Source organism: Ylistrum balloti, unplaced genomic scaffold, assembly GCF_031769215.1.
Source record: "Ylistrum balloti isolate Yb309-2 unplaced genomic scaffold, AGI_CSIRO_Ybal_v1 Utg369616, whole genome shotgun sequence".
Lineage (NCBI taxonomy): Eukaryota > Metazoa > Mollusca > Bivalvia > Pectinida > Pectinidae > Ylistrum > Ylistrum balloti.
Genome location: NW_026781889.1, coordinates 185,741 through 201,500, shown reverse-complemented (window position 1 = coordinate 201,500; position 15,760 = coordinate 185,741). Strand labels below are relative to the sequence as shown.

The following is a 15,760-nucleotide window of genomic DNA, read 5'->3' as shown; positions in this document are numbered from 1 at the left end:
ATCAAACGAGAAGGGATTATGAATATATTTCTAGCTGTCGATTGTGTATTATTACTTATATTACCATAATGACTGAAAAATATTGTTCGTTGGTGCGTGGAAATTAACTTTCTTATCCACGTCTTTGTTCTATAATTTATCGATTTTTTTACTTTGCTTTTCTCTATGGCATTCTCAAACAAACAATTTAATTATGTTGGAGGTAAAACTACCGGGAAAAAAGTGATGAAAACAGCCAGGTCATGCCAAAGCAAAACAACCAACAGTATAAACACACAGCTGCAGCATAAAGTTATACTTTTAGAACAGAATATTACTGTATTCAAGACAACAAGGAAAGAATACTACGGCGTCAATTATTTTGAGAAAGTGTACAAAATTGTAAATAGAAAGAGAAGTCGTTCTACATCATCTATGGTCACGGATTCTAATATACCACACCGCTTAAATGGAATAGAAAATGCAAACAACAGCGCCTACACAAGAAGATATTGAAATGTCAATTCACAAGCAAAGCAATACAGTGTCACTAGTCAAAACAATATATTCATACCGTCTGTTCATGTTGAAATAATATCATCTTTTTCGGAAACTGAGGAAATCAAAACCGCACATGGGTAGACATTAAGGTAATTCACAAAATATAACAGTAATAAGGTAACACCTCTTGTGCCATTTCCGTTAATTAGCCTTATGCAATCTATCGCGATGTCAACAGCATGACTTCTAATTAGCTGATGCAATTATTGCCTTTATAAACATGTCTATTTATTTTGTATAACATATGCAAATTTAAATTGTGTTTGCTATGTGACCTTTTCAGACTCCAGCGCGTATGCACATTATGTCTTCAATACGTTTGACCACGACAGGAATGGAACCATCAGCTTTGAGGTATGTTAAACAAAAGCATTTGCGAAGAATTCGTCAATAATATGACGCAATAACCGTTTATACGTTATCTTCATTGCGCCAACAGATGTGACCTAAGTCGCACATGGAGATCGACAGATAAACATATCCGCTTTACCACATTATCCTTGACACCCGGAAATTAAAATAAGGTATTTCAATCTAGTCACTAGAAAAACTATTTGAAGCAAACTGATTCTTAATCATGTTGAATACATGAATATCATATTACATTACTGATCATAGATCATGATTATGGGAAACTAAAATTAAATGTATATTTTAATGTTTAATTTTATATTTTAGAACTGAATAAAAGATGAAAGCAGCTTATGACAATTGTCAACACTTTACAAAAGAACGCGTACTGTATAGCACGTTCTAGAACAAGTTCGCATATTCGTGTGTCACGATAACTACTGAATATCAAATATGTGCATAGGATATTTCGTTATGATATTTGCTCTTAGAAGAGTATTGTTCATGTGATTATTTTGTACGTTTGTGTGATATTTTAAGAGGCATAATGTACACGTGTACTAACTGATATTGATATTTCCATATATTTTGTCTGTAGATTGTACAAGAGACATAAGTAAATAACACATTTCATTCCTAATTAGATTTAGTATATCGAAAAATTAACCAAAGATACAGCCGTTTCGTCTTCCTAGAATTCGTTAGTGATGCCAGGGCCCTAAAGTTAAAACATAGGAGACGACTTAGGATATAATGAAACTTTTGCAGGGACACCACTATCATCAACATACACTTGTTCATATACAGAAACATTTATGGATATGCCGTGTAGTTAGCAATAGTTAACCTAAATTATTGCGATATATAAATTATCATTAACATCAGCAAAACCATGCACCATACAAATTTCATAGACTATTATGACATCAATCTAAATCAAAATTAAATATGTATGCCTTTTTGCGTGTTGATAATACACAACGCCCATATCCAATTCTCTGAGTTCTAAACTATACAACAAAAGGTGATTTATTACCTATTAACGGGTTTCAGAATATTTAAGCACTGATATATAATGCAAGTTCAATATTGAGCAGTCACTTGTGAGAAATGGAAGTGCTCATATAGATTCATGTGCACTATTTTTATCAAATATAATATTTATTTAATACATCACTAATGAATATGTATTACCCCGATATGCTTGAGTTAATCCCCATAGTTGTTCAGAACGGGTTACATACTCTACATGAAGTCAGTTGCTTGATTTTGTTTGAAATGTTTCACGTACTCAACTTATACAAATAAAATAGGTAGAACAAGATTCCTTTGGGTGATTTTCGAAATGAAAGTCATAATACATACACCTTAACCTATCCGGTCACACACTGACAATACATTCCTATTGATTCAGTGACGTAGTAAGTATGGCTCATTCATTCCCCTAATTTCCCTAAGCGAAGTAACGATATTACTAACACATTCTTCTGACAACTTCGCTTCATCTATTCAAAGAGGAAGATCACGCACTGTCTCCAGGTACCTGTATTGGATATTTTGTTTTCAGCTTCCTCGCTATTACAACTAAAATCAGATAGATTTTAACTCATTTCAAACACAACAAATATGTGATACAAGCACAATTGTGCTTATTGTAACGTATACTGATAGCATTTCGAACGTATATGTAGTGTTGATGATGTCAGAGTTAGCTGGTTGTTGATGCTGAAGTGTCCATGTAGTTTTTTTGTATTAATAACATATTTGATATTAAAGGAAAGACACACAGAATATCGAAATCTATTAATTAGAGAGCAAATCCATATGCCAAATATGGTTACATGTATTGATGCATCATGATATTAATTAACATTGAATTCTCCTATCAGATCGTTCACCGTCAGAGGAAATCTGTCTTCATTATCATTTGTTTGAGGGACATTGAAGTGAAAAAAACTGAAACCGTTATCGTGCTCCTTCAAGCACCCGTGTGGTATTGTAACAGCCACAGATTCCGTACAAATTAATCCATGAATTAAGATTTCATCATGTCGATGAAAACCAGCCATCCTTTCATTTACTAAGGTGCAAAATCATTGATATGATTTTCGGAGATATAATTCAATATTGCACTTCCGATCAATGCCTTTTACCACTAATCATTAACACGCAGTGAATGCGATCATACCCACCAACCCCTTGGCAGCCTTAACGTTTAAATCAAAGTCAAATATTCACAACGCTAGATCATCACTCGTATTCCACTAGGTATAGAAATAATCAGATAAAGACGTTATCGGAAAGGTTTTGCTTTAAACTTGCACCAAAATCACTTAGTTCTCTGAGCTATTGCAGATGAAGCCATTTGATATCAATGACTAAATTTGTCACTCTTTGCCAACAGTCAAACCGACAAAAACAATCGACAATTATACAAAATAAAGGACTTATGTTTTATATCTACACATTAAGCGGAATTTGTCAGAAAAGCAATTTCGGATATTGTGATATTCAACCCTATTTACTTGTGCCGTTATATTTCATGTTGATAGGAAAAACTGATTTATTGTGAAGACATGTTCATACAATTGTATGTATATTGTGCAAATGACTGTACAAAAGCACCTGATCGCACAAGGCCGTCAAGGATGGTGCTACAAGGATGACTCACATTCATTTACATTACTTGAACATATGAGAGACAGGAGTGTTTCCGTTCCGATTGGAATATTATCTGCTTGTCAATTTTTGCTTGTTAGATCAATGGAGAACGGTTATGCTATTTAACTACTTGAAAGTTTTGTTTGTATTTCATTTAATTTTCATTTGGAATTTCAATACCAATCCAAAATGTATAATGGTGATAGTGCCCAAACAAACGTCAGTGTGCGATTTTTCCCTTTTGGACAATTATCGCAGAATTAGTAACAAAGTCATAGCACACGAATGGCTTCCTTTACAATACTTAAAGTTAGTAATCAACATGTTTGTTTGCCAAAGGACTGTTTTGCGTGGGTGACTTTAGAAGGTAATTTTCATGTCAGGATTTTCGCTATGCTCATCTTCACCAGTTTTTGTTGTCACTAATTGAGTGTGATGTCGTTAAGACCCGAAAAATGCAATCAGCAAACTTGCCAGTAAACATTCCCGGGGGTCAGCCATGTCCACCTCGCGATGCGATTACATGGTGTTAATTCATCGAATGCGTGAAGGCAGTTTCGTCTGTCGCTTAATTCACCATCTTTCTCGTTACTTGCTATTTGATGTTTTCAAGTTCTGAGTACATGCGACGCGCAATTCTTTTTAAAAAAAAACAGTTCCAGCTATCCAGAGTAATTTCGCGTTTGAGAACTACTAAACTCACTTCTGTGATTTATGAGCACCAAACATTAAAACATGGCATTTGATGATTGATCTTTGAAATTCTTCTAGACAACCAAATAGCCATGTTGACATTTTCAGAAATTCTCGATTACATGACGGAAGGAAATTCATATCCCAAAAGTGTAGTCAAATATCACTAGGAGCGATAAAGTTATACTAGCGATTGATCACCACCGGGCGTCAAACCGGGAACATCGCACAAATAATAGCATTAGCATCCTCATTAAACCCATTAGTCAAAAGATGAGTTGTTTTCTGGCGTCTTTCAGCTTCAAAATTTTAATTGAATACTTGGATTATCTTCTTCCGGTAATGGTTAATTATGATCGATCTTGATATAGCTTATTTTCTGTCCGCTAGCCGCCAGGTATATTCAGTTTGGCGTATATATCATATTGTCTGTTTAATGCACCTTTAGTGTACCTAATATCATAATGACTGCAGTTGATTATCAAGAATATACTAATCCTATTTCTCAAAATAACGTATACTTTTCAAATTATATAATCCGTTTTATTGATTTTAACACAAATTATAAATTGCTGTATAACATCATTGCTGAGGAGTTTTATCTTGCAAGAAAGAATGATAGCAACATCGTATGAGCATTGTTATAAATAATATTGAGTTTTCAAACAGAGCTTTACAATACAACGTAAAACTTTACAGCAATTGCCAATGATATGCTGAAAGACAAATCTATAAATTCGAGAACAAGAAGACCTGAAAGATAAGCATAACATGAAAATAAGTATGTAGTTTCTTGTCAAAATTCTATATTTGTTTACCTCTCAAAATTGATATGCCGCGTCTTATTTCTGACTTTCTGAGAATATACATTCAGTGCTTCACATGCTTCTTTAGCCGGTTGTTATGTCGAGTTAGGTCTGAAAACCATCATACATGGCCTTAGGGGTATCATCGATCTTATGTTCCAAGGCGGTTCCCATTTCCCTTTAATAAATATTAATACGATACTAGACATTGATTTTATATGAGTGTTTATTGAATCTCTCATATCTGATATATGATATGAGTAATAAATAAACAAACAAATATATTTGGCAAATTGCCAATGCCTGAAATTATCAAGCGATAACTTTTTCGGAATTGAAATGCATGTAATCTTGGGAAGGGCAATATCGTTCGGTTATTCATCGATAAATAACAATTACATGTAATTGCACAGTCGGTGCTACGAAGGGGGTAAAAACGGTGGAGGAAACATCGATAGCTTGATGGTAAACGCATGGTTAATTGTTTTAAAACGTTCTTCAAACAAAATCTGATATAAAAAAGTGAAATAAGTCACGCGATCAATTGTATCCTCTGTATGTAATTTATTTTCTTATTTACAGACTAAATATACAAGTGGTATGATGTGATTAAAAATGAATTTCCTTTGGGTGTCCTCCTACATTTAGACAAAATTCTAGCTGCAATACTTTCCAGCCAAAATGTAGTCCCCGATTATGATCTATAACGCTCATTTGGTTACCGAATTGCTCTCATGTCAAGTTTCTATAGGGACCGACCAATTTTACGGCTTAAAGACGCAAGGGTTAATCTGTTTGCAGTAACATTTTCATACCTTGTTGGGTGTTTCTTTTTATTAACCAGTTCGATGCATCCAACATGAAAGAAGTTATTAGGTCCTTGACAGCGATATTCATATTTTGCAATTTCTATAGATCAGTAAAAGAAATTTCAATATCTGTAATTGAGCAGCCGATGGTTCATGGCATTTACATGTTTTTATTATTGTTTAATTTATCATTTTCACTTCAAAACAAGCATCTCTAACAACGGAAATAAAAAATGTTTCTGAATAGCTATGATATCTTAGTCATCGTTATGCGAATCGGTTAGAATAGAACCTGTAAGCTTATCTGTTAACAATATTCGCGAACTTTAAATATCGCTGTATTAGTATTCACTTTAAGACCGTAAGAATCCATGATGATGATTGTGTTCTAACTTATATTTTCAACTCTTGTTCTCAAAGATTATAAATGTATGTAACTTAACAGGAAAATAACAACGAATTGTTCTATATAACATAGACAATGATAAACACCTGGTGTAATAATCATTATTATTTGTTGGGTTTCTGCGTACCTTTCGTCCTTTCATAATTTGTCCTCGTTTAATTTAATTTGAGTTTGAATTACGATTCTTTAACCAAGTTGATATTATTTTTTATTAACCAATTACTAGGTATCCGTAAGAGCTATTTATTAAAACGGTAACATAACATTGATTTAAACATTGATATAATACAAGTAATACTATTCCGCAATATTCAGGTTCAGTGAGCACAGAACAGTTCACTCGATACCCTAGGTGCAAATTGAGACAATGAACGTGACAACTAAATGTCTTTTTACAAAGTCCACATTACCAGAATAGGTAATTACTATTTCGCTTAAATGTTCGTGTTTTATTTTCATCGGTCTATAATTTTCGAAATCAATTTTATATTGAAAAGTATCTACATTATTCATACTTGCCTATGAAACTAGTATTAATTGTGTGTTAGAAAAAATGATTCAACGTCATTTCCTGCAACAAATCAATAATATAGTGTAGCGTGCTGAGGTCTTTATTGTCCTGGTTGAAGATCTCGATCCACACTGAATACTCTCATTAGGAGACGGAAAGATGAAAAAAAGATAAGAATTCCAGGTCACCATTTCAGAAGAAAAGAAAAAAAAATCAATTATATTTTCAATTTATGTTTCTCTCGATGAAATCCTTTGGCATGCAATCTCTCTGACTTACACAAGCTCATCCTAATGCAAAATCGATATCGATCGTGAATCTGGCTCGTATTTCATTATATTATGACCGAATCCTGGTGACATACACTCGGCGTGCCTTTAGTCGATATGTACTGAGATGTAGAAAGGTTCTACAAAAGACACACAAGTGAATAACACATTGGAAATAAAAATTGAATAAGAAATCGTGGAGCCAAACAATTAATTCAACTACATACATCGGTTTCGTCCATCTTGGACTTGTCAGCAATGCTAAGGACCTGAATATCAAACTCAGACGACAACTGATCGAAACGAATGAAAACATCAAGACGGGGAGATGCACTAGTGCCATAATTAAGAAAATTTCATAAATTTCATATATCTGATAATTTTTTTAAAAACGCCAAGAAAAACACCAATGGTCTGATGTGCTGCTGATACAATAATTGTTGCTTGTAAATAACATATCTATTGGTTCCACATACCTATATATGATATTAAAAAGACATGTTACTTGAATCTAGATTTCTTCCCGATATCAATTTATTTGAGAAATGAATTGTGTCTACCTGTATACTTTCACGTGAATTGTTTTAGCGTTAAAAAGAAGCTTCAATGTTTTATTCCATTACCTCAATATTGCACTTATCAACATTCTACAGTTTGAAGTGGCCATACTTTGTTCACCTTCCCAGTGGAATTGAGGACAGTAGCACTTTGTGAAAGGCTATTTCGTTATTTAATTAATAAGATATATGAACAAGACACCCACTACAACTTGTGATTCTTTAAATTGATTAGAATCATATTGCCTTTCTTTATATCGTTATGATTATATAGTGCGTACAAGTGGCATACTTGTACATCAAAAGGATGTCTCAAAATAAATGATACACGCACGACCAGCACCTTTGGTGTCACACTGCTAAACGCTCTTTGAAAATACGACTGACCCCAACTTGCCCTTTCTTAATTGTGTTCACCAAATTCAATATAAATGTATAGTGTGCTATCTTTTAAGGCTGAAACATCATTAGCACTTTTCCTCTTTACCCAGTGAGTTAGCGACAACTTCTAACCTTCAATGGTAAATAGTTTCTCAAACGAAATTAAGAATGCGACCCTCCGAGCATCAGGTCAACAGTGACCTCATCATAGTAAATATTTGATGCAGGAACCCATTTCCTCTCACTTATCAGAAAGAGTACATCGTTCAGACCAGTGGGTCGAAGATACCTTGCTGTCAGTCAAACGTGTAAAATTGAACATATAAAGTAAAGTGATCCTTTTGGGACAACCGTCCTTGCACTCTTCTGCGCGCCCCTGGATTTCACTCTTCTTGGCAGTAATTCTTTCTGACACAGTCATCGTAGTAATTTCTTGAAGATAAAATCTGCTTTCTCAACGTAGAATATTAGAATGGTTTACTTAGAATTAATGTAACGTAATACAAAGTCAAATATAGATGCATAGTCTAGTTTTGTTTAAAATAACATACATATGATCCTTTCGCCTCGAATTCACGAGCTCAACCTTTTAAAAAATATTTGTTTCTATAAGATATGTATTTGTCTTACTTGATTCTTCAAAAACAAATGTTGAAAAATCACACAAAAAGTGGGGGATTAAAAACTACCAAGATAAGTTTATCAAATCTTCAGAAGTAGAAAAATAATGAAATACATGGATTTTTTTTCTTTTTTGTATAAACTATGATTTTCACCTGTATCCACATTTAAAACAAGCAAAATTTGCAGGACTTCAGAAAAGGATTGCATTGTGTAGATTAACAAATATTCAAATTTGCGAAGTCTTACTTAACCTTATTTCAATATCACATGACAGAAAACGTATCTGATCACTATATTGGTACATGCAGATATCGCCAAAAGATTAAAATTTGTGATATTTATCACGAAACCATCGAATAACTACCATTAATGTGTTATTTCTCTCTGGTTTTTCTTCAGGAATTTGTCATGGGGCTATCAGTATTATCTCGTGGGACTTTACAAGAACGTCTACAGTGGGCTTTTAGTCTGTACGACATCAATGGAGATGGCATCATAACTAAGGAAGAAATGAACGATATAGTATCGGCTATATACGAAATGATGGGCAGATTCTCAGAACCAACCGTAGACGAGACAACAGCGCGCGATCATGTCGACAGAGTATTCCAGGTAAGACTTTAAGTCAATATATCTCAGTCTGTATGCCATTAGCATATATCATGGAAGCATATACGACCTAGGATATCATGCAGAACTGCACTATATACGAAAGTTTAAATGAAAAACAACAGCAAGATAATAACATTTCAACATAATCATTAACCAAACTTTAAATTTAATAAAACGAGGGCGGCAATGTATGAACAAAAGAAAGATTTACGTGGAGACTTTAAACAATACTAGGAGAATGAGGCTACGTTTTCCCGGAGAGTAAGCGTCGTCTGCTTCATTGATGACACCCGCCATGTAAATGCAAACTAGTAATGTCACGTTCTAAAATGAGAACAAGTTATAAAACCAAAAGGCAAGTCCTGCTACATACCGAAGGGAAAAAATATTATTTCTCAATGATATACTAGGACGGTCGTAAAGTTTACCCGTATTTCCCATCAACCTGCTTTGTTTGAAACCTGTCTTACGAGTTTGTCCTTTAGTTGACTTGTATGAAAATCGTGATAACTGAAACAGGCCCTTGGATATGGAATCAACTACGACATGCTAACACCATAGGTCTTGGATTAAGGAGAGTTATTATCCAGAAAGGGGAAATTTACAATAGGGAAAATGAAATCAAAGTAAATGTAGAGCGAGATGCTAGAGAGTGGTTTATACAGTATTGGAATCGCACAAAATTATATAATGTGTGATGTGCACGCGATGTCTGCACGATGTGAGCATGGCGTTTCTAGTGCGTTATGCGCTACTACACTGTAGTAAAGATATCATATCCACATATACGCTTTCCAAAATGAAGATTTCTATGAAAAATGTAGAAGGTGAGAATGCTAATGGAATTATGTGTTGTTTTTAAATTATGGAATTTTGCCTTATAGTGGACAAGAAAATGATATTAGACTTTCAGCTATTGGTATTTACGACATATATCTGATCTAACACAAAAAGATATTTGTTGTCCAGCATTTCAGATTTATTCCTAATACGCAATGTTTGTTATTAGGTGGTAAAATTATTGCGTATTTAACAAAATCAATTAATTAAACTATTAACAATCTTAATCTTAATTCAGCATCTCATGATTAATAGGACACGTTTTCTGTATAAATATCAATGTTCACATTAGTTAATCTGATTATCCTTATAAAGCACCATTTTGACAAGACCACTGAAGCACAAGGCTTCAGTAACGATTATTAACTTATCTATTCATTTTTATACATAGAACCATTTCGCCTTACCTCTTTAATCTGCAGCGTAAGGGCAGATAAGTCTTCCAATACTGATGTTTTGCCATTTTACTTGCATGTACAGCCGGTGTCATAATGCAATAGAAATGACATCAACCTCACTATATAACGTTGTTCTATGTTCTTAGATAAGAAATGTTTGATATGTCAAGCGGAAAACAGCCACTTTCTGTCATAGTTGATCCAAAATAAAGTTGTTTTCTCATTTTTTTTCAGAAAATGGATTTAAATAAAGACGGTGTCATATCATTAGAAGAGTTTATGGACACATGTCGAAGGGTAAGTGATGTATAGCATGTAATGTTTCACCATTAAGGCTAGTGGTGAATATATTTTCATCGTCATCATCCAGTATTGAAGATAATAAAATTCACTGACCTGTCGTATAAGTGTTCCTTTACATCAAAGCCATCATTCTCATATGTGGCAGGAGAACATACAATTTTATTTTCCAGATATGTTAATCTTTCTGATTGATTTCTCGTTTCTAATATCTGTCTTTTTATCATTTGCAGGACGAAAATATAACAAAAGGAATGGCAATATTTGATACTGTACTTTAGATTATTAAGATACTTATATAAATAAAATGACAATTTACAATTGGCTGACATACTGACCAGGTGTGGGGAAGCTGCCGCTCTGAGTGGAGAATGATGTGTAACTGGCAGATATACTGAGTGAGGAGTGGTGTTCCCTCGGAGTGTACAATTCAAACATTTTCACCTCAGTGGTGTGAAGTACATATATCGAAAAATATATCTGTGTGTACTTTGCACGCCATAATCAAACAGATGGAATGTTTCATCAGAACAAAGCCCAATTCTTTTTATACGATCTCGAATGTTTGTCACTGAATGGATTTAAATGATTTGATTACCTTTTGCAGATGTTTGCATAATTTTTACAATAATGATAACTTTTACTAACCACTGAAGTTGATTGTGAATGATGGACATTATAGTGTCCAGCTATGTTATCTTGCCTCCCATCGGCCAAGACCTAGTTACCGTCGGCTGACCGTTTAAGGTTGAAAGCTTGACCACGATGGACTTCAGCAACACCTTTTTTCTGTGTTTTGTGATTTAATGTGTAAATGGCGATTTGTTTATCACTTATAGTAAATGCACCATATGTTGAGCTTCCGATTACACAAGTTACCAAAGATAAAAAGTGTCACCGTAGTTGGGGAACAAAACCAAAACTTATTAAAATTACATGTTCCTTTCTTTCTTTGGCTAAATAATAAAACTGAAATAATTTTTTCGGAAGAAAATGTAAAAAATATGTGGAATATGATAACAAATTTGCAAAAAAGAAAAGAAAGGTTTCTTTAAGTTATCGGAATACATGAGGTTTATTCCTCTATAATTTAGCAGGTGCTTTTCTTTAACTATGAAGTGCAAGCATTAGTTTATGCTTGAAATGCCAACTGCGCCATGACGTCACACTTATTGCCAAACATACATATAAGTAGATAACCTATTGTAATTATGTTTTAATATGACTCAACCTCCAAAACTTGTGTGCTGAAGCATATTGATTTATTGAAGCACGTAATATTGACACAAATTAATCATTAGGACGTACATGTGTATGTTGATTGTGCGTTGTGTCATTTTGTTGTTTACGAGATAGAATGGATTCGTAAGAGAAGAGACGGTTATTATTTGGTGCAGTGGGGTTTTTCACTCTCTACCAATAAAAACCACGTGTTTGTTACATACTTACAGACTCCGGTCTTTTTTTCCTTTTCATCTTTACCTTTTTAATGTTAAAAACAGCACTGTCTACAGTGGGAAATATATCACTGTCTACAGTGTAAAATATATGTCACTGTCCACTGTGTGAAATACGTCACTGTTTACAGTGTTGTACGTCATTGTAGATTATGGTGATACAATTGTTCTTGACTTTTTTGTTTTTTGTTTTATTACATCTTGTGACTATTTGCCGGATTTTGTAGGCAAATGGATGCGATTACAATGTTACTGTCTTCATGATATAAACATTCGAACCTTATTGCAATATTTGTTGTTATTTAAATATGAATACATTGATAAATGAACATGCCAACTTTACAACGTTATGCTACTTTACTTCACCTGACACCAGACGTATTGATTAGATCCTCTTGTTTTGTATGGAAACCGCGAAAATTTTGCCAGCAAAAATAACTGGCTATACGGTAATCTAACAAATGACGTTATACCGGCTTCATTATGGTAACATGCTGACCCACGCAGGATGTACATTTACAGCTTCAAATCGATCATTTAAACATTCCTGGGTTTTCCTTATAAATTGATAAGAAAACAAACAGGAAAACAAAATATATCTGTAAACCAAATCGGCTGTCAGTTTTATTAAAAATCGTGCATGTTTACCAGAACCTAAAAGCAAACATTTTGTATGGATTCACCTTTTAATTCTGTTCCAAAATAATCTATTTTTTCTGCAATTTTAATTCATCATTGAAAATGGAACCAATAGGATATAATCATACGGTGCCTTGATAAATAATCTGGAAAAGGAGACTTGACATGTAAATAACATTATTCAACGATTATCAAGACTGTAATTATTGTCAGCATGAATGGAATCTGCACGAAAGGTAGTAATTATGATGTTCAGATGTCATTAATTCACCAGATATCCATAATAGTTTTTCTATACATTAAATGCAATCCGAGAATCGTTACACAGTAATGACAGCGTACGATGTAAACAGAAGGAAACAGAAGAAAAAGTCATGACTATAGATTAAAACATCAAGATTGTAGAGTCGAAATCATATAAAGGGAGATAAATACATCCAAACAATTCGTCTGCTTTTTTTCTGAAACTGCCGGAAAGATGCGTCAAAGAAATATTTTAATTTCGTTTGTTCTGTTACAACGTATACGATATTCTGCACCTGCCAAATAGACACAAAAAGAGTAAACATGGATATTACTTTGTCATACAGGCACAAATTATCTTTTTTTCATTTCCCATAAGCATTGAAATTTAGTGTTGCCGTGTAGAAAATAAATGAGTTTAAACTTAGCAATTAATAACAAACAAATGCCAAATATTTATTCTTTATTCTTCTAATATTAAAAAAATAGACAGAAAAAAATTGCGAAAGTAATGTTACAGGTTATTTCACAAAAACACTTAAGAAATATTCATACATGTATGGCAAGGAAGACTAAATCCGAAAGGTTAGCAATGCTTCAAAAATATTTTTCCGTGGAGAATTATTCTTCTGTCCTTAGTTATAAAAGTAAGAATTCGTTAAACCGTCCTTCATGAAAAAGGTATCTTAACTTTGTTGAAATAATCAATAGGATCCCATTTTCTTCCGATCTGTGGAAAAAATGAATACAATTAAGAGCTTGAAAAAGCAAGTATCCTAAGCATAAACGAGTTACAAATGTGTTATCAGCGTTTCCATTTTAACTCGATTTAATTAATTGTTAATTTAAAAAAATTACCTTTTGATAGAATATGTTTTACGGCAAGATTTATAATTTTCATGAATATTTTTTTAATGTTCAGAATATATAGATATAACGTAGTTCATTTAAGATGTTTCTATATAATATCAAAAAACATTAATTGAAAATTGACTTACGTGTCATTGGACTATACCCGACATTTCCGCCTGCGAATCCTGTCAGTCCGCTATAACCATTATAACCTCCTGAGAACATCTGAGGATATCCCATCATTCCTGTAGACATTCCTGTGGAGTAAGGGTAAAACGACGATCCTCCATATTGTCCTATCGATCCGTATGGCAATGAGTATGTTCCTCCAATACCGTTCGTGTAAAAATTGGACATGCCTCCAGATACAACCGGATACCCACTAGCCACGTAGGGATTTCCAGACACCATACCCGCAATACCACCAGTCATGTAAGGAGTGGAACTGTACCTTCCATACATACCGTTATAGACATTGCTACCACCAGCAAATGTTGAAGCATCTGGTACTATTGTAGGTGGCAAGACAGTGATTCTTGTTGATGTTCTGGTGACAGGTTGCAGTGCAATATCCGGAGTAGGCTCTGGTGTAACTATTCTTTCTATAAAGTTTGTACCAAACGATCTTCCCCCGGACATAAAACCATCGAAGGAGTTAAGCATAGGCTGAGAACCCATTAGAGGATAACTAGGTTGCTGTATCCCAGAAAATCCTCGAGTTGAAAAACCAGGATAAAAGTTCCCTGTCATCGTGGAAGAGTAACCTGGTTGGAAACCGCGTGAAAAACTGTTGGATATTCCGCCAATACCTCTACCATAGGTTATGGGTTGTGAAAATGGTGGGTAGGTCGCTAGGGCAACGCCAACAAGACACAATGTCAGGAATATCGACTCCATCATGCTAAACTGAAAGAAAATAGCATTTCATGTCGGTATTTTACAACTGTTATCATTCAAGAACAATAGAATCAGCACACTATAAACATAAAGAATATGCATCCCGACTTTGTCCTGATGAACGTCCTAGGAACTGGGAAATATTAATTGAAAAAATAATCTTCAAATTAAGTGTTCTATATTTTCTTTTGATAATACAATATCCACTTCTGAACTGTTTCATTTAAACACTTATATTTTCTTCAATTTATAATCTCAGTTCTTTACAGAACCTTTCTACCTACATTAAAGGTTAAATTTAAATATAACCCTGTTGTTGAAACAATATATCGGTTAAAGCGGATGGTTTCTTGTTTCAAATGGCACGCATTTTCAAAACGAAAATAATTTTTTTAAAAAGGCTTCAAAATGAAGGTTTTTAACATCACCGAAGAGACCTAGAAGTCCTCGTTGCAGTTTAAATCAATCTGTTGCAACTGTATCTTAATATCGATATGTATTTCAGGTATTGACTTGTGTGTCATTTGTACAATTTTCAAGAAGTCACATGATTATGAATACTAACTTGTAATAAATACGTCATTTCATTTTGAGTGATTATTTCTTGAAAAAAATAATGCCTACAAAGTTAACTGTTTGTTATATCTCACTTCTGTATGTTGAATGTACTAGCTGACTACGAAAAAAAAAACAACGAATAATGAATAGCTTACCTGTGTTAAAAAGTAGCCCAACGTCAACACCTTCAGACACCTTAATCAAGATCACTGGCCCTTACCACTTATATACATAACACATAATGACTCAGCTGGTCTGGGGAACACCCTGTAGAGTCGTTTCTTTAAGTTGACAGATTTGGGATTATCTTTTTTGTGGTATTATTTGTCCCATATCAACGTATGCGTTTTTTTAAT

At 33.8% G+C, this 15,760-nt stretch overlaps 2 protein-coding genes across 10 annotated transcripts in view; one reads left to right on the top strand and one right to left on the bottom strand.

Annotated features, from left to right (window-relative positions):
• The window catches only part of LOC132548223 (Kv channel-interacting protein 4-like), a 380,433-nt gene extending 367,935 nt beyond the window's left edge, over nt 1-12,498 (top strand). For all 9 annotated transcript variants that reach the window (XM_060212059.1, XM_060212076.1, XM_060212108.1 and 6 more), the window contains 4 exons: nt 824-894; nt 9,008-9,220; nt 10,693-10,755; nt 10,992-12,498. In XM_060212059.1, coding sequence (XP_060068042.1) covers nt 824-894; nt 9,008-9,220; nt 10,693-10,755; nt 10,992-11,039 — 395 coding nt within the window. In that variant the 3' untranslated portion in view covers nt 11,040-12,498. The remainder of the gene's footprint in view (nt 1-823; nt 895-9,007; nt 9,221-10,692; nt 10,756-10,991) is intronic.
• A 1,303-nt stretch (nt 12,499-13,801) lies between these two features.
• LOC132548521 (uncharacterized) lies at nt 13,802-14,846 on the bottom strand. Its single transcript, XM_060212390.1, has 2 exons — nt 14,096-14,846; nt 13,802-13,827 (listed from the first exon to the last, which is right to left on the bottom strand). Exons 1-2 carry the CDS (start codon nt 14,844-14,846, stop codon nt 13,802-13,804), a joined length of 777 nt encoding a protein of 258 aa, XP_060068373.1.
• Between the last annotated feature and the right edge of the window lie 914 nt (nt 14,847-15,760).